The sequence below is a fragment of the Mustela nigripes genome, chromosome 5 (genome assembly GCF_022355385.1).
Source record: "Mustela nigripes isolate SB6536 chromosome 5, MUSNIG.SB6536, whole genome shotgun sequence".
Classification (NCBI taxonomy): domain Eukaryota; kingdom Metazoa; phylum Chordata; class Mammalia; order Carnivora; family Mustelidae; genus Mustela; species Mustela nigripes.
Window position 1 is genome coordinate 65842417 of NC_081561.1, and position 25684 is coordinate 65868100.

The following is a 25684-nucleotide window of genomic DNA, read 5'->3' on the forward strand; positions in this document are numbered from 1 at the left end:
TGGGAGACTACTCCTCCGGAGCCAATCTAGCCATCCCCTCCCGGCCCTTATGTGAGATTTTATTTTTGTTTTTTAAAGATTTTATTTATTTATCAGAGAGATAGGGGGAGAGAGCGAGCACAGGCAGACAGAGAGGCAGGCAGAGGCAGAGGGAGAAGCAGGCTCCCTGCTGAGCAAGGAGCCTGATGCGGGACTCGATCCCAGGGCGCTGGGATCATGACCTGAGCTGAAGGCAGCTGCTTAACCAACTGAGCCACCCAGGCGTCCCTTATATGAGATTTTAAACTACAGGTTGCCCCTCATAAACATGGCCGCGCCAAGATGGCCACGCCCCCTCAGCAGGGTCGCGACCACCAGTAGCCCCGCCTCCCAACGTCTCTGCGGCCAATGAGAGGGAAGTACGGGTGTTGGTGCATGCGTGGTGCCACCAGAGGGTGCGTCCAATAATGACTGGGGGATCGAGGAGAGTAACATGACCAAAAAGAAGCGGGAGAATCTGGGCGTCGCTCTGGAGGTGAGGGGACAAGCAGGGGTGGGCCGCATCGTTAGCTGCCTTCTCCCTGCAGCGGGGTACAGTGGGACGGCCCGGCTGCAGGTTGGAGGAGTGGCTGAGGGGAGGAAGTGAGAGCGACGCGGATTTGAGAGAAGGACGCGAGGGGCGTGAGAGCATCGGATGAGGGACCCGAAGATGAGGGGCGGGATGGGTGAAATGGAGTTTGGAGAGCCTGAGGGGGCACCGGAGGTGAAGGGACCTTTACAGGGAGGAGACCTGGAGGTGAAGGGGAGGCCCCGAAGAGGATTGGCCCCGGAAATAAGGAGGCCCTGAGGGGAGACATGTGACTGAAGAGGACGGGCCCTTGGGGAACCGGGCGCTCCAAAAGGATAGATACCTGTGGATGAGGGCCCCCCAAAAGTGAGAGAACCCATACTGTTTAGTGTATTACTAAATGACTTAAACATCCCCTGAGATGGGAAATTTTTCCCCTGGGGTACTGAAGCTCGTGGCCTGAAAATTACCATGGGAATTATGGGAATTTATGGAGAATTCTGGAATGATGAAGTTCCCAAAGAGCTTAAAAATAATGTACTGCATATGGAAGGGAAAGCAAATGAGGCATATTGAGCAGCCGCTGTGCCCTACTTCATTTGCATTCTCACTAGTCAGTACTCACTAAAAGCCTGTGAGAGTTTTATTTTGTTTTTGTTTTTTAAATTTTATTTATTTATTTGAGAGAGGGAGAAGCAGACCAACCCCCCCCGCCCCAGCGGGGTGCCCGATGTGGGGCTCAGATCCCAGGACCTTGGGATCATGACCCCAGCCGAAGACAGCGGTTTAGCGGACTGAGCCGCCCAGCCACCCCAAGTCTGTGAGAGTTTTAAACCAATGGGGAAGCTGAGGTTTCAGGCAGAGCTCAGGCCAAAGCAGTGGAGGAGCTGAGACGCAGGCCAGGTGATTTGCCCTCTAGGGCATCTTATTTCTTCAGTGTTACATACAGTTCCCTCAGATACTGACCCAAGAGTTACCAGAGAGATAGATACAGGGTAATATTCTTTGGGAGTTTACTGCCAGTTCAGTAGTTCTCAAATTTTAGAATGCATTAAGGATAATTTGCAGAGCTTGTTGAAAATGGAGACTTGAACTGTCTCCCACCCCAAGTAATTCAGTAAGACTTGGATATACATTTTCAACAAGGAATCTGCATTTTTTAAGTAGGCTCCATGGCCAGCATGGGGCTTGAACTTAGAAACCTGAGATGGAGAGTCCCGTGCTCGACGGACTGAACAAGCCGAGCACTCCCAGGAATCTGCATTTTTAACCAGCTACATGTACCCATGTTGATGCGGGAGGTTTTAATACCACGCCTTAAGAAATATTGTCCTACTTGGTACAAAAAAAAGATTGGTGGAAATATGAACCTCCCTCTAAAAGAGAATATGAGTGGTAAAATGAGGTGCACTGTGTGGTGGAAAAAGCATAGACTTTATTAGATTAGGACACAATAATTGCTGAAGTAGAGAAACCTTAAAATTCAGTGGCTTCAGAAAGTTTATTTTTTCTAGTAGGATAGAGCAGGGATTGACAGATGTTGCCTATAAATGGCCAGATAGTACATTTCTAGGCTATGTGGGCCATATGGTCTCTGTTGTAACTACAGTTGATCCTAATTATTCACGGATTCTGTATCTGTGAATTTGCCTTCCTGCTAAAAATGTATTTGTAACCCCCAGATCAGTACTTGCAGTGCTTTTGCAGTAATTCACAAACAAACCAGTGAAAAATTTGAGTCACCTGAGGCACAGCTAAGGTCGAACAAAGTAACACTCTGCCGTCTTATTTCGGCTTATACTATAAACAGGTGTCCTTTTGGTGGTCTATTTAGTGCAATGTTTTTTGTGTTTGTGTGCTTTTTGTTGGTGATTTTGTTGTTTAAAATGGCCCTCAAGTGTAGTGCGAAAGTGCTGTCTAGTTTTCCTAATGTGCAAGAAGGCTATATTTGCCTTACAGAGAAAATATATGTTAGATCAGTTTTGTTCAGAGTTGAGTTACAGTGATTTTGGCTGTGAGTTCACTGTTAATGAATCAGTAATATATATTAAATAAAGTTTCCGAACAGAAAAACACACAAAACACAGGTTTTGTATTGATCACTTGATAAAACTGTTGTGACCAGAGGCTCATAGGAATCTAACCTGGTTCAGTATTTGGTAATTCCTTGTTGGCAGCAACTTTATAGAACATAGCTACCATAAATAAGCAGCATCAACTATGCTTAGATAGGCTATCTTAGCACAATGGCAGCCATAGACAATCTGTGAATTAATGGGTGTAGCTGTGTTCCAATAAAACTTTACAGGGGACTGTATTTGGCCCCCGGGCCGTAGTTTGCCAATCCGTGGTCTAGAGTGGTTCTGCTATAGTCCCCTCATCTTGTGATCTGCCATCCCTCAGTTTCTTAATGTCACCTCATGAATGAAATTAAGTCACATCCCATTGATGTGTCCACTGGCAAGGAAAGAGTGGAAGAAGCATAAGCATCATTGTCTTAAGAGTCATGGGCGCAGGGGCACCTGGGTGGCTCAGTTGGTTAAGTATCCTACTCGTGATTTCGGCTCAAGTTATGATCTCATGGGTTGTGGGATCGAGCCCCGCCTTGGGCTCCTCCCTTAGTGGAGAATCTCCTTGAGATTCTCTCTCACCCTCTGCCCCTCCCCCCACTCAGATGCTCCCTTGCATGTGCACTCTCTCTCTTCAAATAAACAAATCTTAATAATAACAATGGGCCCAGAGTGCCCACTTTCCATTGGCAAAGATGTGAGCTAAGACTCGAGACCTCACCCAACTGCAAGGAGCCAACTGCAAGAATGCCAAATGCATTCATTGGCTAGGGGGCCACATGCCCAGCTACAGCTTGATGGCTATGGAAGAAGGGCCTAGCATGTTTAGTGGACAGCCTGTAGTCTCTACTGCAGATTGCAATTTACCTCAAGTGTTTTTTTTTTTAATTCTTTATTTAAATTCAATTTCGTTAACATATACTGTATTATTAGTTTCGGGGGTAGAATTTAGTGATTCTTCAGTTGCATGTAACACCCAGTGTCATCATATCATGTGCCCTCCTTAATGCCCATCACCCAGTTACCCCATCCCCCTACCCAGCTCCCCTCCAGCAACCCTTAGTTTGTTTCCTATAGTTCAGCATCTCTTATGGTTTGCCTCTCTATATTTATCTCATTTTATTTGTCCTTCCTTTCCCTTATGTTCATCTGTTTCTTAAATTCCACATGAGTAAAATCATAGGGTATTTTTCTTTCCCTGATTTATTTCACTTACACTCCAGTTCCATCCACGTCATTGCAGATGGCAAGATTTCATTCTTTTTGATGACTGAATAATATTCCTCTGTGTGTATATGTGTGTGTGTGTGTGTACACACATACATACATACATGCACACCACATCTTTATCCATTCATCCGTTGATAGACGTGGGCTTTTTCAATATTTTGGCTATTGTGGACATTGCTGCTGTAAATATTGGGGTGCAGGTTCCCATTCAGATCACAATATTTGTACCCTTTGGGTAGTGCATTTGCTGAGTTGTAGGATAATTCTATTTTTAACCTTTGAGGAACCTCCATACTGTTGTCCAGAGTGTCTACCAGCTTGTAATCCCACCAACAATATAAGAGGGTTCCCCTTTCTCTGCATCCTTGCCAGCACCTGTTGTTTCCTGAGTTGTTGATTTTAGCCATTCTGACTGGTGTGAGGTGATATCTCATTGTGGTTTTGATTTGTAACCTCAAGTGTGGTTTTGGGGAGACAATATGTCTGAAATACCAGCCAGTGGGTCTCCAACTTCTCTTCCTTTGCCCACCTCCACTGCAGAAGTTAGAAAAGCTCAAGAGATACTTTCCCAGACTCAAGTATGGTTTTGAGAGGACCATATGTGTGAAATATGTAGCACACGTAAGGCTCAAGATGGAGATAATCAACAAACAGTGCCCTTATTAGTAGTCTTTATAGTTCTTTTGCAGTATTCCATCATGGTTAAGTCCAGCCCCTTTGTTCAGACTTAGTTTCTTTTTCTGATATACGATGACCTTCAGTTTCATCAGGGGTTATAAGCTCATTGACTATGATCCAAATACAGGTCACAGAAGTCTTGTTTGGCTGACACAGGTTTCTAAAATGTTTTAAATTTGGTGGGCCTGTGCGCTCCTAGTATGTTCACATTCAACCTTTTTTCTTAAGTCCTGTCAGTACCAATGTAGATATTTACATTTGTAACTATCTAGAGTTTGTTTAAAAAAAAAAAAAAAAAAACCAAAAAAAAAAACCCTCTAAGGTTACTTTTTGCTTTGATATTTTAAGATTCAATATCTATAACTGTGCACCTTAGGAAAAGCTTGGCATCTGGCTGTCTCCCCACCTGTTCCTCCATTGCCCCCCAGCAGATCTAAGTATTGAATGTGCACTGATGCTCAGTAGCAGTGGATATTGTCCTCTTATTAAAAGTCATGTGCCCAGAGCCAATGAAGTGGTGATTTAATCAAAATGTTTGTTAATCTGACGAGTGCAATAAAACCCCCACAAGTGAGTAATCTCAGCACCTGCAAACAGTCTCCACTTGTTGTAATGAAGCACTTACCAAGCAGGCAGCACTTACCCTGAGGGCTGGCTTGGGCCAGCTGAACTGGGCAGTCACCTCCCAGGTCAACCAAGGCACCCCCTAGCAGCCTCCATTCCTACATCTCCTCTCAAGGTGTGTTTATCCAACTCATTTGCCACCCTGTAAGATCTCAAAGTTGGAAAAGACTGGCTATGAGTTTAGCTTCTGAGAGTTAATTCTGAATAATGAGAGCATTCAGATGAAAAGTCACCAGCTTTGCTACTGATTTTAATGTGTGGAAGGAGGGAAAGTTGCATTTCAGTCTAAACTGATAGATTTTGACTGATGTAAATTCCTGTTTCTGTTTTTGTGACTCTGATAGTAATGAGCTGTTACTTGGTCATTGTATTTTCTTTCACAGACCATTCAGCTACGTGTCTTTAGATGTTTCAACAGCCAATGTGTACTCACAGATGTGTGTTGTCTTAGCTGACATCTTAAGGGGATAACTAGGTTAGATCTGGTCCCTAGTACAAAAATCTATCAGTTTGAAATGTTTGGCTATGAGGCACAGAACTGACCTAAGTAAATAGGAATATACTTTCTTCCCCATAACAAATTTGGAGGTAAATGGCTACTGGCATTGGTTCAAAAGCTAGGTCAAGGCTGGTACTTCTACATTCTCTAAGCTGTTTCCTCATATTCTCAAGATAGCTACCACAGCTCTAGTCATCATATCCAACTTTAAGTTAGGAAGAAGGATAAAGGAACTACAACACTGTTCTTTTTTTTTTTTTTTCAAGATTTTATTTACTTGAGAGAGAGAGAGAGAGATCACAGAGGCAGAGGGAGAAGCAGACTGGTTGCTGAGCCCAATGTGTGACTCGATCCCAGAATCCTGAGATCATGACTTGAGCCGAAGGCAGACATTTAACCAAGGGGCCATCCAGGCACCCAATGTCCCTTTTATCAGCAAAGCATAAGATGTCCCAGGAGTCTTCGAGCTGATTTCTGGAACATTTCATTGGCCAGAACTGGATCATGACCATCCCTGGCTGCAGTGAGTGTGGCAAAGCATCTCTTTAGCTTTTCTAACCTCTGTAGTGGGCAAAGGAAGAGGGATTGGGAATCAATGTTGTGTTGGCCAACTAATAGTATTTGCCAACTAATAGATAAAAGTGAATGGGAGTCATTTAAATTCACAAGAATCCTTACCAGAAAAAGAGGTAATAAATTGAGGGTAGAAAGTTACATAGGCAGGATGAGCACAGGAGGAAAGAACCTTGACATGTAATTATTTGCTCAGTATAAGCCACTGCTGTAAGCTCTCTGTGGGCATAGAGAGGCAGAAGCACCAAGTTGTTGGTTTGCAAACTGGCCCCCTTCCATGGAGGTCAGAGAGACCCAAGAAAGAGGCAGTCCACGCCAGGTTGATAGGTGGCAGGTTTAATAAGCAAGGGAACTTACTGGTGAGGCTTGTCTTGGGTAGTGAATAAGAGGACTAGATCTCTGCACCCGCCTGCCAAATCTTCAAAGTTTGTCCAGAGGCCTTAACTGGGTTCAGTCACGTATACTTTTCAGATGGTCTCCACAACACATGGTCTCTCAAGACTATGTCCTTGGAATAGCTCCCACTGTGGGAACAGTGGGCAGAACGTACATTCCAAGGTCAGTGGAGGGATGAGGAGCCTCCAATTGCCCTGGTCCCGTGCTCAGGTCAACCAGTGGTCACATCCACTTTGTTACCTCCTCCAGCACCAAGATGAAGAGAGTCACAGGCTGTGCACAAGGTTGGGGGGCATCTACCAATTTTCTGAGACAAGGGGCAGAAGCAGCTTAGTGGACCATCAATAAATATTTACTGAATTGGCTTGAGTAGCTGGAGGAAGCGCTTGAACCCTCGCCCTTGCCGTCTGGGCCCTCTTGAGTGGTTCGCTGGTCAGGGTTAGGAGGCTAGCATGGGGCAGGCAGTAGGACACCACCTTGCGGGGGAGCCACCCGGCCAGGGGCCGAGAGAAGGGCCACTGACCATTAAATGAGCCTCACCTGCTGTCAGGCGCAAGCGACAGGTTGCCATTGGGCAGGTGATTTCTCTCAACAGCCTGTGTCTGGCTCCATTCCACTTGACAGGGGTCAGGAGACTAAAACCTCATTACCTAACACGGCTGGATGTCAGCATGTGTGGAGTGGCTGTTTGCCAGCATCTTAATTAATGAATTCATAAGGCATGGGGTGGATGCCAGTTCTTGAATAGTGCTTTGAGCCTTTCAGCGATGAAGAAGCTTTTGCTAATTTATCAAAAAATATATATTGGGGGAAAGAGGAGAAAACAAACCCCAAACATTCTGGCCCAGGGACAGCTGAAGGCTTCAGGCAAGAACTGCCGTGGCTCTCCTTGTAAAGCTGCTCAGCACGCCAGAAGGTCTCACAAGGTCTCAGAGCTGCAAGCGTTTCAGCAGGGCCCCTTGTGTGCCTGACCTGGGGCGGTGGAGTAGGGGGCATTGAGTCTTCAGAGAAATGACAAGCCCTTTGGCTCTCTGCTTTTCCTGAAAATAACTCGTTGATTAAAAACCGGGAAGGTTTACGGTCTTCATCTGCTCACTCTGGGAGAGAAACTTCTGATGATTTGGGGAGACATGGATAGAGGTTTTGTCTTCTGTCCCCACAGAGCCCTGAGCCTCCTCCACAGAAAAACATCCCTTCAGCAGTGTCAGGGCAAAAAGCCCTTTGGGGTTTGAGGCTGGTCACCTGGGAAATCGAGGCCCATGACCCTCATGTGATTTGGCAGTGTGGCCTGATGGCCTCAGATGGAAAGCCCCAGCACTCTTGCCACAGATACCTGGGCAGGTGTTCTGGCCTCTTTACCCATTATAATAAATGTCCTGGGGCCTCCCTGACATGTGAAAATGAGTGGATTTCCAGAAATCCAGTTCTTAGGCTGCTGGGGCTGGAGATAAAACAGCTGGCACCATTCTCAGGGCTGTGAATTGGCATGTGAAAAGAAAGGCCTTGCTACCCACTAGGGAAAGAAGGGCTTATCAAGCCTACCCTAGCTCACCTTTCTCCTTCTCAAAACTGGGTCTGTTTTGTGTGAATTTTGGAGGGTGCTGTGGCAGTTTAGGCAATCTGGGGCGGGGGTAGGGGGGCAGGGATCTTCGAGAAGCCGGAAGTTGGAGGGTGGGTAGTTGCCTTCAACATGAGGATATGCACCCTGCTCCCATCTCGCTGTCTCCAAGCAGATTTCAGTCAGGTTCTTGCCTCACAGAGAGTATCTGTTATGTGGACAGAGACAAGGCAAAGCCCTTGTACAAGATTATTCAGAGTAGAGAATCTATTGAAAGCAGATCAACAAGCTTAGATTGGCTTCGACTGGGATGTGGAATGACTTTGTTCCACAGAACCCTTCTTTGTCATGAATGTTTTCATGAGGGATTTTGGAGAAAGAGCTTGAAGTGTTGGAAAGAATATAAGCTCTGAAGCAGAAAAACCTCAGATTCAGACCCTCAGTTCTGCCACTTCCCAATTACATGACCTTGATTAAAATCTCTACACTGGGAGTTTACTCCTCTCTAAAACAGAAACAGCCCCTTCCTTGCAGAGTTGCTGCAGACATTGGTAGCCTACACGAGCTGCACAAACTGCCTTGCCTGGAGTACAATGACTGGGGGTTATTCCCAGGAGCTAAGAGGCTTAGGTAGGTAGGTATGTTGGGTGGCAGCTAACAGCACAGAGTTGGACTGCCCAGTGCCCACCATGTGTGCCCTGTGACCCTGGACAAAGGACTTCCATCTCCATAGCCCAAGCTTGCTCATCTGCAAAACGTGAATACAGGAGTTCCCCCTTACCCATGGTTTTACCTTCTGAGGTTTCAGGTACCCACAGTCAACTCAGCCTGAAAGCAGATGATCCCCCTTCTGACATATTGCCACAATGCCTACATCATTCACCTCATATCACCTTATCATGTAGGCATTTTTTCATCTCCCATCAGCACAGGAAGAGTGAATATAGTACAGTAAGATATTTTGAGAGAGAGACTATATTCACATAACTTTAATATATCCCCTTTTGTCATAATTGTTTAATTTTTAATTTTAAAAAAATTTTCCTTATTTATTTCAGAGAGAGAGAGACAGATAGCAGACACAAGCAGGGGGAGTGGGAGAGGGAGAAGTAGGCTTCCTGCTGAGCAGGGAGCCCAATGCAGGGCCTGATCCCAGGACCCTGAGATCATGACCTGACCTGAAGCCAGATGCCCAACAACTGAGCCACCCAGGCACCACCATAATTGTTTTATTATTAGCTATTGTTGTTAACCTCTTATTGTACCTAATACATAAATAAAACTTTAACATAGGTATGTACGTATAGGAAAAAACATATATACACACACACACACACCATATATATATCATATATATACCATATATGTATACCATACAGACCATATATGTGCCATGTATACCATATACTATATTTATTTATTTATTTCAGTACTATATGTGGTTTCAGGCATCCATTGGGGTTTTGTTCCCAGCAGATGGGGGGGACCACTGACTGATGCTACTACTACCCCCTCATAAGGTTATTGTGAGCATTCTGTGCATGAGGTGCTGAGAACTGTGCCTGGCATATAGCACATGCCATGGAAGTGTTGACTACTGCTGGTAGTGTGATTTAATGTTGGGTGGATTTCGGCTTCTGTAAGTTGTTTTGACTCTTTATTAGCAAGTACCTGGCCAGGGAGCTGTAGGATATAACCCCATGACCACTGCCTGACTCCTGAGGTTAACCTGTTCCAGAAACTTCTGGCAGTCAGTTGCCAGAAGCTGAGAGCAAGTCTGGGAAAACCGGAAATAACTTCCTAAACCAGAAAGCAGAGTGGCCTGCGTAACCCAGAGCTCTAAGTCCTGAGGGTGCTTTCTGCCTTTTTCTGAAGAAAGCCTCGCCCTAGACAGTGGCTTGGGGTGGGTGGGGGAGTCGCCTCCCAGGCTGGGGAGAGGCTCTTGGGAGCACTGTTCAGGTACCCTCACTAGGAGCACCTGCAACAGGGTAGTGGCAGCCTGTGGCTTACGCCTGTCAGCAGGATATGAGCTGTGCACGAGGGCCCGGCAGCTGCCGGACCTGGGGTGGCCCCCCTATATCCCAAGGGGACCTGATTTGACCAGTGTGCTGGGCAGTTATCCGTGCTTGAGCTGGCACTAGGGTTCTCTGTCTCCAAAGAGGCCTCATTCGGGGTTTCAATTCCAGGAGGCTCCACACTCCTGAAAAGATGCCTCACGGGGATTTCAGATGAATTTTACAGTTTCTCTTAACACAGTGGTTTTATGGCGTTATAGGGCCCCAGGGAGACTTCCCTAAAGCTCTGAGAATAAGGTGTTATTCCCCAACTCAGGTGGCAGAGGGGATTTTGCTTAGCTGGCTCAGGGCTCATGACTGGCAGGTACAGCACATGGAGCACACGGCACTCAGAGCCACATCCGAAGGGCACAGTGGGGAAGGCTGTGGGAAGTCTCTGCCCCTGGTGATTGGAATTGAAAAAGCCCTCACTTCTCTTGGCACCTGCCAGCAGGATCAGCGGTCCCATTTGGCTGGGGTGGGGCCTCTGCTGACCTTGACTGCCTGCCCCGCTGACCTCAGATCTTCACATTCTTATGTTGGAAACGCACCCCCCCAACACCACCCAGCCTCCAGACTCTGATTCCCCAGTCTGTGTTTGGGTCAGAAAGGCAGTGGCTCTCAGTCTGCCTGCAGTAGAATCACTCGTGGGCCTTTCCTGATTGAGTGCAGACTTCCTGGATCCCCGTTCCAGGGCCTCCTCTGGGACCTTCAGCTTCCTCCCACTCCCTGCCATATAGGCAGAGTTTGCTAAGCTCCCCCCACCACCTTTCAGACTTCTTGTGTCCCTTTGTAGCTGTGCTTCACCTGCTCATCATCATCTCAGAGAGACACAGTGTTCTTTGTCCCTGTATAAAAATGGGACACTTGATCTTCTGAATACTATGTGTGTGTGTGTAATGTAGTTTTATTACTAATTTAATAATTATATATAATATAATTTTACATTGAGGGTATCCATTCTCACTCCCACACTGTGCCTCATCCCAGTCCCCACCTCAGCCGTTATCACTTTGCCTATGACAGTCAGTTACAGCCAGCCTTGCTGCCCCCTTAGCTCCAGGAAAGTCTCAGTACCTGAGGCACTTTTGGGCCAGCCACACTCTTTCTGCCAGTTGACCCTGTATCCATCCTGCTGGGCAGGAGTCCTGGGAGCCTCTGTGGCCTCGAGTGTAACTTCTTCCTGCTAGAGTTGGTCCAATCTCTTTGATGGGGCCTCTTTCTGCTGTAGTCCTGGGGCTTCACATTTCTGCTCCCTGTAGAGCCATGGTGTGGGTAAACATGGTCTCCGTCTGCCAGGCTCTGCCTGCCATTCCATGTCTCCTCAGATGCCCATTCATGCCCAGACCACACCTGAGTCTGTCTGCCCTTGGACGCTGCTCTAGGCCTCATCGTCAGGTGCTACCAGGCCCATCCTCAGCAAGTTGGTGCTGGCTGAAGAGCCCAGCCTGGTTTTAGCCCCAGGCAGGGACATGAGGTTCCAGCATGCTGTGTTCCAAGCCAGCTGGATGGGCTAGCCTTTAGAGGTGGTTCTGTTCGGATGGGCTACCCTGCAGGCCCCCTCTCCCCTCACCCCATTGCTAAACCCCTCTGTAGACTCAGAGGAGAGCCATATCCCAGCTAGATGGCCTCCTTTTGCCACTGGTGCCAGCCAGTGATGAATGGAGATTCCTTTCTATCACACACCCACACTGTCTCCTCTTACTTTGTCACGTTAACTCACTTTTTTTCTTTCTTTTTTTCTTTCTGTTCCACAAAGATCCAGTGAAAACCATTCTCAGCTAATAATGACAGCATATACTTATTTAACTCTTACTGTTTTAAGCACCTTACATGTGTTGGCTCATAGCATCCTCACAAAACCTTTTTGAAATATGAACCATTAACTTCGTTTTACACATGAATAAAATGAGGCACAGAATTAAGGAAGTCCTTTCGAGGGCAAGTGAGCAGCAAGCTGAGGCACCCAATTACAGCCCACCCTCCTCACTACAATACTTCTCAGGACCTGCAGTTTCAGGCTTCTGCACACTTGGGCTCCCAGCTGCTTGTCCAGCTTTGACCCTGTGTTTTTAAAATGTTCCTGACATTTGTCTTCTTATTCTGGCCCTAACCCTGTGGCCTCTCTCCTGTACTGGCTATATTGTCCTCTGTTGCCTTTAGCCTGGCAGCAGAGAGAAAGCTACCCAAGGACTCTAGATTTGCACTGGGGAATCTGCGAAATGCATAATTTACATAAATGCCATCAAGAATTGACTGAAAACCCAAGGAGCGGCTTCCTTTAAGGCCCACTTCCTGGGTCCTCTCTCCCATTTCTGGTCCATTTGAGTCAGCCCCACTCTGTAGGCACCACTCCTGACCCCAGGCACAACTAAAAGGTGCATCCTGACCTTCTCTCCCTACCTTCTTGTAGCTGGGTCACTCTTAAGTCTTTGCATCCATTATTATAGCTGCTTGAGAGCCAGCTTCTGCTTCAGCAAATGCTGCAGGGTATTTGACTGCCAGCGGGGTCACCTTCTGAGGACGGGTTTGTGGCCTGCTGAAGAGCTTCCTGACAGTCTCAGCCTCCCCTCACTCAGCTCACATCATGCAGCTGGGTTATTAAAAAAAAGGGGGGGGGGACTTGCTATTTAGAAGGGAATCAGAGAGAGCTGTCAGCAGGACATAAATATTCATAGAGGGAGGTTAGAACTTGAGTCCCTAAAACCTTGATTTGTGTTCGTCCGTTTAAGCCTCATTAAAAAGTGGTAAATGAAAGTGGGGATATTCAGTGGAACTGCAGATAAATTGGGCTTGTTCAGATAAAGGCCTCCAACTGCCAGCTCCACAGGCCCTGCCCAGAGCACGACGGCAGATTGGCTTGGTCACTTGTGGTTTGCCAACCTCAATTTAAAGATTTTGCTTAGCATGAGTTCCCAGCCTTGTTCTGGGCCAATTACCACTTGTTTGGGCACCTGGTAGCCTTCCAAAGGTGTCTAGGGATGGAAATCCCCCAAGCTGCTTCTTTCTCCCCAGAATGACATGTGAACTAGGACTTGGCCCAAGGGGCAGCAGGAAGAAATCTAACCTAGGCTAAAGATTTGCACTGGGTTATCCACAAAGTACATAATCTGTGTGTGAGTATAGTTGCTTCTCCTAGCTTCTTCAGGCTTCTGTGGGCACTAGGGAAGGGTTTCAGGCTCGAGTTGCTACATGAGGTCTAGATCTGTCCCTAGCTCCTTGGCTCATCCATGTCCAACCCGAGTCATTCCTCCAAGGCTACAAACACAAAGACTGAAGTAGGCCAGGCCTTTTTGGAGACCACAAAGGAGAGACTGGTGGCCACCATTCTAGGATAGGAGCTACAAAATCAGGCATCCTTAGGAGCCAGGCAGTCATATACACAAGTGGAATGGGCTGCACTGGGCAATACTTGATCCCTGAGCCACAAGTTTACACCATAGGCCCTAGGGGTTACCAGAGTCTGGTAAGGTGAGGTTGGATGCTCATAGCTGGAATGACCTAATGTGCTGTCAGCCTTACGAAAAAAGGCCTAATTCATTTGCCAAGGGAAGGATATGGTACCTCTCCAGCCAAGGGCAGCAGAGAAGGCCTTGTGGAGTAGGTAGTGCTTCAAGAATAAAGCTTTGGGATCTAGTGTGGAATTTGGTGCCCTGACTGTGGTTTCTATACCATGGGATGGTAGGGTCCCCAGGGGCTGGATTGAGGGTCCTGCTACGGCAAGTGGGTCACGTGGTGGCCTGAAGCACCTGCTTTTCTCATCCAGCCCCAGTGACCATCACATTAGGCTGTTACTGTTCCCTGAGCCTGGCTGCCTGGTGCTTATTTCCCTGCGGTAGAGGTTCCTGGATGGCCTTTAGCCTCCCCAGGTCCAGGCCGCAGCTCCTTGCTAAGGCTGTTCCCCAGGACAGTCCTACGTTTGGTGCCAATTAGCAGAAAAATGATACAGTTAACCAGGCAGTCAACTCAGGGCTCTTCAGTTGCTCCCTCCCACAGGGCCCAGCTTCTGGAGCTGGAGTTGGTAGCCAGCTGAGGCTGTAGGGAAGGGACTAGATGGTATGTCATTTGGGGCAGGCCTTAGGATAAGGCAAAGTGGCTGACCCAGAAGTGACTGGGTAGGTGCTGGCCAGGGAGAGGGGCAGAAGGTTTCAAGTGCATCTCTTCTGACACGGGCCCCAAAACACCCACTTGAAACACTGGGATCCATACGTATAATCATTGATTACTGTCTCCACAGGGGCCTTTTTGGAAGGGACTGGCTAAAGAACTGGCTGAGGCCAGTAAGGAGAGGGGGGACTCCCGTCTGTCTCAGAAAAGTCATTCTCTTTGGGATCCCAGTCTCCCATTTGTGAAATAGAGATCATATTTGCTATCCCTCCCAGGGATGTGGCGAGAGTGAGTGAAGTCAGATGGAAAATTGAGCATCCTTGGCACCCAAGGCACTATTCTGTCAGCTGCCTTAAGGGACACAGGGCCTTCTGAACCTTCCCACCCACTGAAACCTGGGCTCCCGCCAGCAGGGCAGAGGTAGTGGAACAGACCTGGGCCAAGAGAGGTGGCCAGAAAGACATGAAGACACCTGGAGACAGACAGACACAGATGAACTTCCAAAGCTACATGTATCATACCAGGAACTAGGCTTGGATGATCCAGTCCAGTATTTTACAAAATATTTTCCCACAACTCACATTATTTGCCCAAGAACACGGCTTTGAAACTATAATCAAAACAAATGGGAAAACTTATACCTTTGGCAGCCAGCCTTTGAGAAGCTTAGCTGTTTTGCCCTACAAGCTACAGCTGCCTTGATAATGATTTTGCACAAGAACCAAGTCAGAAAGAAACAAGTTTTTGAGCTGTGTGGTTGTTGTTTTTACACTCAGTGGATTTATTTTATTGATTCTCATGGGAAAATACATATTATTAACAACTTAAGGCCACCTTAAGTGTGTCAGTGCAAAAAACACTCTGTTTTTTGTCCCTTAGATGTCTAATCCCCCCATCCCTCACGAGTGTGGAACGCTGGGGGAAGGCAGCACCTCACTGCATTCTAGGCTAGGCCTGTGTCCCAGGTGCCTGATGGATTCCCCAGCCCTGTGGTCTGCACAGCCGGGCTGTGTGCTGGGGAGACAGAGCTGCTGCCCCCAACCCAGGCTTGGTCCAGAGGGGCAGGGCCGCTGTGAAAACTGCACCCCACCCAGAGCTGCTTCTGGTGGGGCCCCACTGTGTGGAAGCAGGAGACAACAGAACAGGCTGGGGGGCCAGGATCAGGGGACGCAGGGCACTGTCCAAGAAGACTCCCAGAGGCTCCTTCCTCCCCATTCCAAGATCCTGTTTTTGAAAGTTTTAAGGCTCTAGCACCCATCTCTAGTTATTGGGTGTGCTGTGTGTTTCAGATCGATGGACTGGAGGAGAAGCTGTCACAGTGTCAGAGAGATCTGGAGGCTGTGAACTCCAGGCTCTGTGGGGCAGAGCTGAGCCCAGAGGCCAGGTAACACATCTGCCTTGGACTCCCACCTTCCCCCACACCCTCATATTTATCCTGAGGTTCTGGCCCTGAGCTTCCTTCACCCTGCCCCTTGCCACTAGGGATCTGGGCCCCTGTTCACCTGGTCCATCCTGCCCCCGTGTGTCAGCTGCCCCTCAGATGGGAAGAAAAGGGCTTGAACCAAAAAACTCCTTTCCTCACAGGAAGTCTCTGGAGAAGGAGAAAAACAGCCTGATGAACAAAGCCTCCAACTACGGTAAGAAAGTTCCCTTCCTTTACCAGCTTCATCCTTCAGTCCCAGGGTCATGAGGGGACAGATAGCCCAGGGAGCCCATCAGGTCATGGGGATCAAGAGGGTTCTTTGGGAGGGAGCGCACCCTCTCCCACACCACCCCGTGGACCACCCCCACCCTTCCTCTCCACCCCCCACCCCCCAGCTCCCCACCCCTCTGCCAAGGCTCTAGGAATCCTCCGTAAGCCTGGCAGCCTGGAAGGAAAGCAGGTTTGTTCCTTTATTCCAGGGGAGATAGATAAGCTTATGGGTCTGTTCTTCCTCTGTGTGATGAAGGGGAATGGTAGTAGGTCCAGAAGAGACTCTCACATCCACCCAGACTGAGTGAGAGCAGTACCGCTCCCCCCTCCCGCCCCCCTCTCGCCCCCCACCTCCTCCCAGGAAAACCCTAGAGGTGAAGGAAGGGCTTACTGTGGGTGGAGCAATGCTGCCACCTTCTGGGGGTTGGGGGCAGAGTCAGGTAGAGCCAGGAGGGGGCAGGGCAGGAGCACGACTACTGCCCCCCCCCAACCCCCTCCTGGCCCCAACCCTACCTCATCCAGCCTGAGAGGAAGATGGTCTGCAGAGGTTCCTCAGATCTCTTGGATTGGTTCTCCCCTTGAGAGACCAGACTTGCCAAGAATCAGCCCCAGAATAGTCCAGATGACAGGGACTCTCCCAGAGGGACCAGTTTGAATCAACATTGTAAGCATAGCACACGTGTGTGCACACACACCCCCTGCCTAGGCCCCAGTCTCAGTCTGGCCTGCCCAGAGTTGATTTCCAGGTACCTACCCACTCTTTCACACAAGTAGGGGAGGGATACCCATTCTGCCTCCAGCCTAGCGATTTTTATAATTGCAGCCTCAGCCCTCAATTTACCTGAGAGGTAGCACGGTACCACCCACCTGCATGTCACACAAGGGGATGAATGGATGCCCTTTCCTCTAGAATAGGACTGGCTTCTTCTAGAGGCGAGCCCAACCACCTTGTGGGCACACTCTGCCTTCTTCTAGCATCCCTGGTTCCTGCTTAGCTGGGCATGCAGCAGGGGCAGGACTGGAAGCACTGATGGTGTGGCCCTCACCCTGTATCTACTCCAGTGTCAGGCCCCAAAAGTCCCAGCCACCCTGAGCTTCTAGTTGGCCAGATGAGACCCCCTGCAAGGAGGAACACCACAAAGCACCCCACGCCCATGCCCTGCCAGCAGTGGCAGGCCGGAGCACTCACCTGGTAATGCCAGGTCAGCACCTAGCTTGGCTATCAGATGTGGCCTTTTTGATGACCTTATACACTCCATCCTCCACTTCCACTGCATTTGAAGAATGGTTGAGCAGCCCTGGGTGCTGGGATGCCTTTGGGCCAGGATCTGCAGCCAAAGGTGGTTGAGAATCTGGGCAGACCAAGGAGGATAGTCATTTTTGTGGATAAAGAAGTGGAGAAGCTGGGTGGGAACACCTCTGCTCTCAATAGTGTGTACACGCATTTGCCAGAGAGCAGAGGCAGAGGCGAGTAGCAGATGGGCCCAGACTATCTGTTCACCACCCTGTTTTCTCCCAGAGAAAGAGCTAAAGTTGCTTCGACAGGAGAACCGGAAAAACATGCTGCTCTCTGTGGCCATCTTCCTCCTCCTGACACTCATCTACACCTACTGGACCCTGTGAGCCAGAGATTTCACCAATCAGCACAAGCTTCACCTTGGCCCCCTGGTCACTACTAGCCTGGCCCTTCAAGCCTCAAGACAATCAAGGCACAGAATTTCTCTCCAACCCAGACTCTGGAGCAGGGCTTCCTGTCCGTCCAGCCCCTCACCCCCTGGTCCTGCTGTGGGGCCTGGGTCTCCAGAAGGATTGTGTGCTGGTTCCTCCCTCAGCCCAAGGGAAAGGCAATAAAGAACAGCCAGGCTTCTCCCGTCTGCTGAGTAAATGTCACAGTCTGACTGCAGCTGGAGGGCAGTGGGGGTGGCACTCAGGAATCAAGAAGAAAAGATGTTCAAGGGAAAGTGCTTAGCTTAGAACTCAGGAGTGGGGGAAAGGGGCATTGCAAAGGTGAGTCCCCAGCTTAAAGTGGGGAATAAGACCATGGAAAGCATTTGTAAAGCCAAAACTATTCTGGAAGCCATTTCCAAGGCTTAGGGATGGCACCACCGGTCCACCGCACCCACCAAACATGCTCTCTTGCCCTCCAGTCGGCCACTGCCTCTAATTATGGCAGAAAAAAAGCAGCCTGTGCACAGGGGGTGACTGGGGACTTGAAGTGGTCAGATGGAGGTCCCACAGGGGTATAGAGTTAATCCATCTTCAAGAGGCAAGCAGGGCTGGTAGGCCTGGCAGAGGGAATGGGCAGCAAGAGCCATGATAATGACCGGACAGACTTATGGTGACAGTGGCCAGTAAATCAGGCAGGGCTCACTGGGAGAAGCAGTCATGGCAGGGCTGATCGGAGCAGGGGCCAGGAACCGCAAACACATACCCTGCTGCCCGTTCCTAACTCTACCCCCAGCACACCAGGACCAAGAGGGTCAGGAGTGTGAGGCTGGGGCAAGGCAGAGCACAGTAGGGCTGGGCATGGAGACTATACCAATTAAGAAAGTGAAAACGAGGAAAGGAGCTGCCCTGGGAGCTAAGGCTGTGAGATGTCAAGGAAGGACCCTCAGGGCCAGAGTGAAGGAAGGAGCCAAGCAGAGGCAAGCTATGGGAGGCCAGCACCAGAGCTGTGGAGCTGGCAGAGAAGCTCTAGCACTGAGCTGAGAGGGAGGTGCCATCAGCATCTGCGTGCCTAACCCCAAGCGCAGCCCCTCGCACTCTCCAGTGCAGACTCAGAATGGAGGGGAGGCTGGCTAGGGGTCAGCGAAATCCTCTCTCCTTCCCTTTTCCTCCGGTCTAGTGACACTAATTGGTCTGACGCCTCTGTTATTTTAGTCACACAGACTGATCCTGGATTGTCACAGTGCCACCATGGAGTGAGCCGTGTGATTTATGTGGAGGGGGGTAAGGTGCCTCCCTGCCCCGCTGGGCTATAGGTTCATTCAGTTCTCCAGTCGCTGCTTCCAACAGGAGCTGCGTAATTTCTGGACTCTTCTGGGGCCCTCTCCAGAAGCAAGCAGCAAGGCCTGCAGGGCCCAGGAACTTGCATAGGCTCTGAGTAAACCAACCTGCTTTTCCCCCTTCTTCTTAAGCAAAGAGCTTCCCCCCTTCTCCAGCCCAAGCAGTTTCATCCAAGCCAATCCCACACCACACAGCACCAAGGACAAACAGCAACAGCCCCAGCATAGAGCCACACAGGAATTAAAAATATGTTTATCTTTAATGATCCAAGATTCTTCAAGACACACCGATATACCCAGAACTGGGTGGAAATACAGCTTTCTCAGCAGTGCTGCCACCAACCTGGGAGAGAAAGGCTGGATGCTAGCTGGAGACCCCCCCTTCCCCAGGTATAGTTCCAACCTCCGGGGAAGTCTCAGTGCCTTATCTCCATGGAAACAGCCCAGCACTGGGATGCTGCTCTAGGAAGTCCATAGGAGCATCTCTGAGAGGTATTTCCCATTAAAAACAACCAGAGGTGCCCTCCCCCACCCAGAGCTACTACCCAGCTTCCCCTCTTCCCCCTCTGCCAAAACAGAGGAAATGGAGTGACCACAAAAGGACAAACAAAAGTGACTGTACTTCCTACTGGGCAAGAAAAACGAAGGGAGGGGTTAGCAAGGTGGCTGTGGCAAATGGCGGTGCCATGATTGCCAAAGGGCCAGGTGTAACCCAACCCCAGAGGTACCCCGTTTTGCCAGGGGGCCAGTGCTCTGGGGCATTGAAAATGGCAGGTCTTCAAGGCTGCTTCCTCTAGAGCTGCCCAAGGTTTAGATTGAAAGGGGGGCGGGGGCCAGGAAAGCAGTCACACCCACTGCCAAGACACTACCTGTGTCGTGATGCAGTGTCAGGAATGTGTGGCCCATAAGCCTTCCTTCCCGGCCCGCGGGACTATCAGAGGTCCGGCTGAGAACTCCAGGGAAGACCAGGACAGGGGTCAGGGGAGGAGACCAAATCTTCTCCAACTTGGCATCAAAACAGAGCAAGTTCAAAGAAACAAAACATTGATTTGTACAGCAGCTGCCCCTGGCCTACACCCACTTGGGGTCAGCCCAATAAAAAGCTGGGCAGAGCAGAAGCATGGCCGCCCTCAGGGCAGTGCAAGAAACTCAGAAAAGTGAGTCTACAGGATACAGGAGAGAATGGCAGAGCCAACACCCTGCTGTTCTCTGACAGGTCCTCCACCGGCTGCACGTTCCCTGGGCCCTGACCTCCAACCCGCCGTCAGAGCAGCATCCTCAGGCTGAGCCCTGGCAGGCAGGTCTCCAGGGAGGGAAGTTCAAAAGGTGTCCCAGAAGGAATGCCTCTGGGACAGAGTCTTCTGAAGGCCCCTGACTGAGTTCTTCAGGGAGAATGGAGAGGAGACCACCCAGCCCTTATGGGCAGGCTGCAGTGACTGCGCTCCTCAGTCCCTCTCCTTGAAGAGCGCCCTGACTCAGAGAACAACAGGTCAATCGGCAGGGGTGGGCATCCCCACGCCCTCAAGCGCTGTGTGTCTGGATGAACGACAGGACATCTTCCTTGGACAGCTTGTCTGGGTCCTGGGGCTTCTGGGAGTCATGCACACGGATGCCATCCCCCCACTCCCAGAAGAGCCTGCCATAGTAGCAGATGCTGGGAAGAAGGAAGAGAAAGGAAGTCAGAGGGCTGTACTGAGGTGGTGCAGGACCAAGAGACCACCCCAGCCCTGGCGACCGTGATTTAGAAGGTTGGTTCTTAAGAGTCGGGTCTGGTGTGTGGGGGGGGTCATTTAACTCCAGGTTAGGGTCTTCCCTTTGGTGGCCAGAAGGTACCCGGCAGGCCCCAACTCCTCCTCCCTGACTTTCAGAATCCGCTTTTCCCAACAAAAAGAGGCTGCTAATTGTGTCCAACTGGATTCCTACAATTACTGATATTCCTGGTTTATCTGTCTGTGCTGCTTTATTAAAACAGTGTGGCCACAGAAACTACTGTCAATTGCTAATTATAGGCACATTAGGGCTGCTGGCTACTGTCAGCAAACAATCTGGCAACTGGACACTGGGTCCTTGTGATGGACGACTAGGACCCTGAGTCCCAAGAGGCTGGGCTGCAGGCCCTCAGTATGTTCCCACCAGCAGGCCAGTACTGGAAAGTAATGTAAACAGTGGCTGATGCTCCAAAGAGCAGATGCCCTGCCTGGGTGAGGCCCCACCCACCGAGGACCCCCAACCATTACAGCAGTTCCTAGCATCCCTCGCCTCGCACTGAGCCTCTCTACGCAAAAGGGGGCCACATCCCTACCCTTGGGAGGAGCCTGGCCCAAGCACAGGGGAGCCCCTGCTTGGGCAGCCATCTTTCTCAGGACTTGGGGTGTACCCCAAGAAGGCTGGCATCCTGGCAGGAGCACCTGAAGCTGCAAAAGGGGAAGGCACAGAGGAGGGCCACTTACTGAAAGGGGGCAATGGAGTCTGCAGGGAGGTCAAAGGTAGAGATCTTGGTTTTCTTGTTGTAGAAGAATTTCCTCTTGAAGCTTTTGCTGAATCCCATAGTCCATGGCTCTGGCAGAAGGAAGAAGGAAAGGTTATAAAGAACATCCATTATTCATGGGGGACGGGTAGACCAACATAAGGGTGTATCTTGCACTCCTGTTCTTCCATTCCCCTCCCAAAACGTAGGCAGAGAATAGCTTGTGAGGATGCAGCCTTGATCACCAGTCCAAAGAGGCTCAAGAACAACTAGATAATTACATCTCAGCAACCCCACCCCAGTCCTACCAACCTGCCACCAGGGCAACAACTCTAGGACCCTGGCAAAGAGAGGGCTCTGTTAGCCAGAGTGCACTGAGGAAAAACGGACTGTACCAAAGATGCAAATGGCCAAACTTGACTTTCTGGATCTGCTGCTGCCCCCTGAGAAGGCCCTTTTCCTGCCATGAGGACACCCATCTGTGCACAGACCAAATGGGCTTCTCTCTCCCTAGCCCCAACCCAATCCCCAGGGAGGAAAAGCAGTCCCTACCCCTCTCCTCTCCTAAAATCACCTCCAGGAAATGCCAGCCTGGCTGCTGTGCACCTCAGCAGGCAGCTTTCAGCTCTGGCTCAGTCAGCATCTGGGCCAGTCATCCCGGCTGCAGGAAGCAGACAGGGAACTATCCCTCATCACCTACCATTCACTGTCCTGACGATGTAGAGGCCGGTGGGCACAAAGTGCCGGTCATCCCGCCCTGTGTAGCTGAGCTTCGGAGTGCCACTGGAGCCCTTGATGATCTTCATTTCTAACCTGATTTCCCCAAGGTAAGTAAACAGGAAGTATGAGTCCATAGTGGAGGGAGAGTAGGAGAGAGTGAGGGCGCCCTCACATTAGCCTCTAGCCAATACCAAAATCTCACCATCCATGGCATTTTATCTCAGCTCAACATAAGAAACTGAGGCAGAGACAGGAGTGGTTCCAGGCCAAACAGCAAGGAAGTTTGTGCAGAGCTGGATGGAGGACTCAAGCTCTGAACTCTCGATTAAGCAGTGGAGGCAGGAAAGTGACAGATGGCCCCGCTCTGTTGCTGCTGTTGGAAGTTTCAGGGTGATACCAGTAGGGTAGAGTCTGAGGATCAGAGGTGCCACTGGGCCTTCAGTCCACCACCTACGGCACTGCGGTGGCCACTAAAGAGTTAACACAATACCACGGATGCCTGGCCCAGCTCCCATGGCCACGGTGGGCACAGGCCCAGGATGAGAGCCACAGACTGCAGCAGCCCACACACCACTAAGGATCCAAGGAAGCAGTTCTGTACCCCCCACCCCAGGCTCAATCTCTGTCAGCACCAGGAACGGGGATTTATAGCATTTCGAGCAGCTTGCTGCTTTGCCCCTCACAGGGACAATCGTAACTATTACAGCATCAGTGAGCCCGTATTTCTGCCTGACACACCCCCGCCCTGCTCCCCTCCTGACAGGGTGCTGAATCAGCTCTCAGCTGGGGGGCTCTTGACTGCAGCCGCAGGGTCAGAGGCAGCCTGCCAGGCCCAACTCACTGCCTCCCCCGCAACCCATCTCTGCAAAAAAAGAACACTGCATCCCCCGCCCCAACTCCTCTCAAATCCTGAGTGAAGGGAGTCACTCACCTGACAAAAATCTTCTCCATCTCCTCCAGCCTGTACACCTCCTTCACCCTGTGTGTAGAGGGACAGAGGACAAAGGTCCTAGGGGCTAGGGGGCAGACATTCTTGTCTGGCAGGAGGCAGGAGGTGGTGCCTGTCCTCGTCCTCTGCTTCAGGCCCCTGTACTCCCGACCCACCAGAATGAGGACCCAAGTCTGGCTCGGTGCTGTCCCTCAGCCATGCCACTAGCTCAGAGCTACCAAACACCACCTTTGGCCTGCCCCAGGCCACTGGGAAGCACAACTACAGTTATGGAAGAAGGGCGAGAGGGCCAGGTAAGGCAGACAAAGCTGTCCCTGCCAGCATTCCCACCCCAGGTCATCTTCCCTGTTGCCATGGGCAGAAGCACCAAGGTCAACGCTCATCCCCAGATCTGTCACCATGGATTTTAGGGCTTCTTGTAGCAGAGTTACTTCCAAACAGTTCTAACAGGCCTTTTACCATACGGGGTAGGGGGTCCCTACCCAAGGCACAGGGCTCCTCCACCTCTGGGGGCCCTTGAATGTATCTTTGGAACTGCTACTAGGTAAGGTCCCCAGGGAGCCCAGCAACCAGACCACCAGCAACACAGGGAGGGTCCCTGGAAGGTGGCCCTCAGGACCTGGCAAACAGGAGATTCTAAATAAAGTGTAAACAGACACCTCAGTCTCTAGTCACGTAAGCCCCGAAGGTAATAACCTCTGACCTGGACACAGCCTGAAAGTCTGTTCTCCATCCATTGAATCCCTGACTGTCCTCATCCTCCTCTCCTCCCTCAGGGGCCTGGAACTTTCACACTACCTAATGTGGCAACAAACTTTCTCTTTTTCATGTTCAAAAACTCCCATTTCCTTAGCACCCTTTTCTTACCTGAAAAAAAAATTGAAAAGGCCAGGTGATATGCTAATGACATTTGCACGTGAACGTGCGATTCACAGGGTTTGTGAGCACCCTCAGGAGCATGTGCATCTTAAATGCAGACACCTTACCCCATAGGAATGAAGCTCTCCTCTGGAGGTTGGCCCACAGGGACAGGCAGGATGGGGAGAGACTTGGGGGCGAAGGAGACACCTACCTATCCTAGCAAACCTCCCCCCCCTAAACAATTCACACTTACCAAGGGTAGTCTTATCTAAAGCCAGCCTTGCCTGGTCCCCTCTACTGAGCTCTCCCATCACCCACAGGATGGGGAAGCCAGCACTGGCCACAAAGCAGCAATGGGGAACGGGTTTGGGAGGGAGAGACCACATGCTCACCTGATGGGATTCATGTCAGGCCGACTGGGCTTGGAAACCGCTTTCACAAATTTCTCAGCAAGCTGAATTCTACAGTTAAAACAGAGGCTGTCAGAGGCAAGCAAAGGCACCTCCGCTAGCACCCAGCCCCCAGAGTATTTCCATGGCAGCCATGAAGGAACACTTCCAAGTGTGCAGCACAACTGCTCTGAGATGCAGCCCTCCCACCCCCAGGGAGCCCACCCCACCCTGCACTGCCATCCTTACGCAGGCCTGCCCTCTCTCTGGATTCCCACACCCAGTTCAGCTCCACCCTGGGAGGCTTTCCTGCAGTGTGCCTTGAGGTGCATTTGGTCCCCCCCCCACTATACCTTCAAGTATCATCTTTCTTGTATGTGTCCACTCACCCCAAGCCACTGATACCACAGCATACCACACGGAAGAACCACCTTAGGAGTGACGTCAGCAACACAGCAGTGTCAGCTGTCCCTACTTTTTGTCCCCTGCCTACAACTGATCAGGCACCCATCCACAAACAAAAGTAATCCAGATGAACAGACTGAAATGGGACCACCCATGCTTAAGACATGTTCTGTAGAGACCCTTCCTCTCTCTGTAAGATTAACATCATCTTGCTCAGCCTTAACACAAACATCACTTCTGATCTGAACAGCTATGGCAAAACGGGGTGTGCTGGTATCTATGGCCATCAAGGCCCATGCCCTAGCAACCTATGCAGTGCCCACAGTAATTCCTCTCCCTGCCCCTGGAACCGGCCAGTGGGAAGAGAAACTAAGGCTATCTTTCAGCAAGGAAGGCCCAGGGGAGGGGCCAAGCCTGAGGCTGCTGCCACAGGGTTGCCCTGGCCTACCCAGCCCTCTCTCCCCAGGGCCCAAGTCAAACCGCTGGTTGAAGTGCTGCTCCCGCACGTCGCTGCCATTCAGCACGAGGACATCAAGGATGTGGATGGCACTAATCTTCCGCTGGGCCTTACCCTAGAAGGACAAGTACACTGCCCACCTTGCCAGGAACTGGCCTGGGGCCCACTCGGCCCACCCAGCACTCTGGCCTCCATTCTACCTAGAGCCCACTCTTGCCCACCCCCCTCCCGCTTCCTAGCTCATTCTCAGCACCACACTGGCCCAGACTTCTGAGCAGGCACAGATCTGAGGCTTTGGCTGATGAGCATCCTAGGACCCAGGGAGAGGAGACCACCATGGCCCTCCAGCCAGGACCTAGCTTCCCATCCTTTCATTTTCATTGACAGTTCTGAAAGTCATCTG

At 50.4% G+C, this 25684-nt stretch overlaps 2 protein-coding genes across 6 annotated transcripts in view; one reads left to right on the top strand and one right to left on the bottom strand.

The window, feature by feature from the left end:
- Positions 1-407: 407 nt before the first annotated feature.
- On the top strand, positions 408-17918 carry CCDC167 (coiled-coil domain containing 167). Its single transcript, XM_059400557.1, has 4 exons — positions 408-514; positions 15625-15719; positions 15920-15972; positions 17548-17918. Exons 1-4 carry the CDS (start codon positions 473-475, stop codon positions 17649-17651), a joined length of 294 nt encoding a protein of 97 aa, XP_059256540.1. The 5' UTR covers positions 408-472; the 3' UTR covers positions 17652-17918.
- CMTR1 (cap methyltransferase 1) overlaps positions 5985-25684 on the bottom strand; it is a 63417-nt gene continuing 43717 nt past the window's right edge. For 2 of the 5 annotated variants that reach the window (XM_059400556.1, XM_059400553.1), the window contains 6 exons: positions 25305-25396; positions 24423-24491; positions 23152-23199; positions 22201-22313; positions 21484-21592; positions 19275-20687 (listed from right to left, as the gene is read on the bottom strand). In XM_059400556.1, the coding sequence (XP_059256539.1) occupies positions 20555-20687; positions 21484-21592; positions 22201-22313; positions 23152-23199; positions 24423-24491; positions 25305-25396 (564 nt within the window). In that variant the 3' untranslated portion in view covers positions 19275-20554. Of the gene's footprint in view, positions 6209-8225; positions 8383-16430; positions 17381-19274; positions 20688-21483; positions 21593-22200; positions 22314-23151; positions 23200-24422; positions 24492-25304; positions 25397-25684 lie in introns of those variants that run through there. The other 3 variants (XR_009404447.1, XR_009404446.1, XM_059400554.1) reach the window with 3 other exon arrangements.

What these genes read in the sequence shown, in the direction of transcription:
- CCDC167 (XM_059400557.1), top strand. Translation starts at nt 473, where the DNA reads ATGACCAAAAAGAAGCGGGAGAATCTGGGCGTCGCTCTGGAG. An exon ending in ATCTGGGCGTCGCTCTGGAG is followed by an intron (nt 515 to 15,624) that starts GTGAGGGGACAA and finishes TGTGTGTTTCAG; the next exon opens with ATCGATGGACTGGAGGAGAA. An exon ending in GAGCTGAGCCCAGAGGCCAG is followed by an intron (nt 15,720 to 15,919) that starts GTAACACATCTG and finishes CTTTCCTCACAG; the next exon opens with GAAGTCTCTGGAGAAGGAGA.